Source organism: Marmota marmota, unplaced genomic scaffold, assembly GCF_001458135.2.
Source record: "Marmota marmota marmota unplaced genomic scaffold, marMar, whole genome shotgun sequence".
Classification (NCBI taxonomy): Eukaryota; Metazoa; Chordata; class Mammalia; order Rodentia; family Sciuridae; genus Marmota; species Marmota marmota.
In genome coordinates, this window is record NW_025999968.1 from 50,644,544 (window position 1) to 50,647,329 (window position 2,786).

The following is a 2,786-nucleotide window of genomic DNA, read 5'->3' on the forward strand; positions in this document are numbered from 1 at the left end:
GTAAAAAGTATGGCTTTTAAAAGTATGGCTGTCACATGTATAATATTTATAATAAATAGGTTTGTAGAAACTTATAGTATTATCTTAATAAAGATAGTATCTGAATCAAATACCAGCATATGAGTCTAATCATTATAAGATATATTGTTATTAAATGACATGTTATACATTACATTCTCAAAAATTAATGCTGATTTTATCCTGAAAAATCTCATAGTCTCCTGACTGAGTTAGGTGCTTGAATCTGTCTTTAAAATAAGTCCTTCTTAAAATGAGACATTCTTTACAAACTGGCAAACCATAAATGTCAGGTTTTTAAAAACTCTTTTACAAATTAATAAAACAGTAAAAAGGAATAATGGAAAAATATTAGGTATAAAATTGTACAATTTATTTATACAAAAAATATAAAGCAAATAAGACAGTCATTTATGATAAACGTAGACACAGAACTTCAAATCATATTATCAGTTGCATCAAATTTGGAGGACACACATAATATTTCCAGTTTAGTACAACTTTACAAAACAAAATAAGTAAGGGAATTTGTCTTTGAGAGTACTGAAATTTTGACTTTGATTTTGGTACCCACATAGGGGAAGATGGAATTCTCAAAAGACAACTTTTTTTATTTTTTACTTTTTTATGTCTTGTTTTGTTGTTAAGAAAATGAAAACTAAAACCTTATTTTCACCCCATCATCTACAGTGATAAAAATTCCAAAGACTACACTCAAATACTTACTGAAACATTCACATACATATATGATTTCTTATCAAATACATCCTCTTATATAGCTACAAAAAATTAAGATAAAAAAATTCACTTTCCTGAAATTGCTCATTTCTCATAGACTACAGTGTTATCTTCTTAGCCCTGGAAAAGCAGTTTGAACACAAAGCCTCTTGACAAAATATCTGCTTTTTCAAAGATGTTAATTTAATATACAAGGAGAGAAAGGCCTCTGGGGAAAGAGGATAAAAGGAGTGAGGATTTCTAACTCCAGGCTCAGAGACCGGAATCAGAAAACCATTTAGTTTCCTTTACACTGCTGATTAAAGCCTTCATTTTAACCTTCATTATAAATGGAGTGCATTAATCCCTAAGCTGTTTTTAAACAATTAATATTAACCTTCTTCAATCCCATCCCTGATTCCCCAGAAAAGCAATAGTTGAATTGTATTTATTCAGTGTAATGGATCTGTATTTCATTTAAAACAGAACCATATAAGCTTGTCTCTATTTATGTGAAACATAAACGTCATGCTCATCTACATACATAATGCTACAACACAGAGAAATCACAGTTTGTAAAATAACACAGTCTTTAGCCGTATTGTTTTGAAGTACTGAGAAAGGGAAGAGATGCATGAGCCCTTTTAAAAAACAAATGACTTTGCTCCTAGAACAATCAAAGCAGTGTGTATAATATCTCATTCTGCTAAAATAGTTTGGAGAATCATAAGTAGCTGGTGCACAGTGCCTATAATTAAGCTTAGGCAGTTAAAAATGTTAAATCAAGGTTCTTTTTAGAAAGTAGTGGACATTCTAGTCATTCCCATGGATTTATAGGTAAAGTTAGAAGTCATGAACAACTACACATACTGACTTTTGGAATATATGCTCGGAGACTTCTTTTCCATGTGAAAGCTCTTCTGAGTAGTGCGGTGAGATGGTATTGAGTATCTGTAGCTACTGCTCTTTTCAGTGCCACAGAAGGCACAGCAGAATAGTGCCCCTCCAGCAATCAGCACCAGTGCTGTGGTCCAACCTATGTAGAGGGCTTCTCCCAGCTCACGTTTCTGGGCAGCGTCCACTATGGGGTTGTAGAAGTCTCTGATGATGGAATTGGCAACCCAGCTCACAGGGATGAGCACCAACATGCCTGTGACAATGAAGATGATTCCAGCCGTTAGCAGGATGCGACTCTTCACGTTCTCGTTGTCCCCAGTACACCTGGTACACTTCATGCCAAGGATGGCTGTCATAAAAGCCACGAAGGACAGCACAGAAGCTGCACACATCAATCCTCGGGAAGCCTGTAGGTCTGGAGAAAGAGCCAGCAGGGAATCATAGACTTTGCATTGCATCCTGATGTTGGCATGCCTCATGCAATTCATCCACAGTCCTTCCCAGAGGTTTTCAAACACCACGATGTTGCTTCCAATGAAGGCAGACACCCTCCACTGAGGCATGATGGTGACAGCCACCGTGCCCACCATGCCAACTCCACCAAGCACCAGTCCAGCGATTTGCAGAGCGTAGGTTGCCATCGTCCTCTCAAATGAGATTTATCCGACTGGAATCCTGAGCCTGTGAGGCTGCTCTAGAGTAAGGCTTTCTGTGCCTCCGTAGAGAACAGTTTTCCTGTAGAAATGAACTCAGAACCCAGTGGTTTTTCAAATAAGAGCTGCTTTGCTATTTCTAGCTAGATTAAATCCAGTGTTGGCTGGTGAGGTGCCCCTCCTATTGACTCCAACAGGTAAGCTTGCAAATCAGGTGTGGCAACTTTCTTGGCCAATAAGAGGAGGATGGTGACTCAGGTGTGTCTAAACCAAAGAGAGATACTTGGAACAGTTGGACCTGCACATAAACATTCTTTGTACTTCTCAGTTTTCCAAGAAGACATCAGCATGTTTACCTATAGGCATAATTACAAATGTTTGCACAATCATCAAGAAGTGAGCCAATGTCTTGCAACATGAAAGCTGCACTTTGAACGGGTAATTCTGAAACCCTTGGTAAAAGCTGCTTTGACTAAGGGATAAAATAAAGTATCCGCCAGA

General features: G+C 37.5%; 1 protein-coding gene across 1 annotated transcript; it reads right to left on the reverse strand.

Moving 5' to 3' along the window:
* Positions 1-369: 369 nt before the first annotated feature.
* On the reverse strand, positions 370-2,454 carry Cldn8 (claudin 8). Its single transcript, XM_015478425.2, has one exon. The coding sequence runs from the start codon at positions 2,271-2,273 to the stop codon at positions 1,596-1,598; it is 678 nt and encodes a 225-aa protein (XP_015333911.1). The 5' UTR covers positions 2,274-2,454; the 3' UTR covers positions 370-1,595.
* Between the last annotated feature and the right edge of the window lie 332 nt (positions 2,455-2,786).

Coding starts and splice junctions, on each gene's coding strand:
- Cldn8 (XM_015478425.2), bottom strand. CDS start 2,273: ATGGCAACCTACGCTCTGCAAATCGCTGGACTGGTGCTTGGTGGAGTT.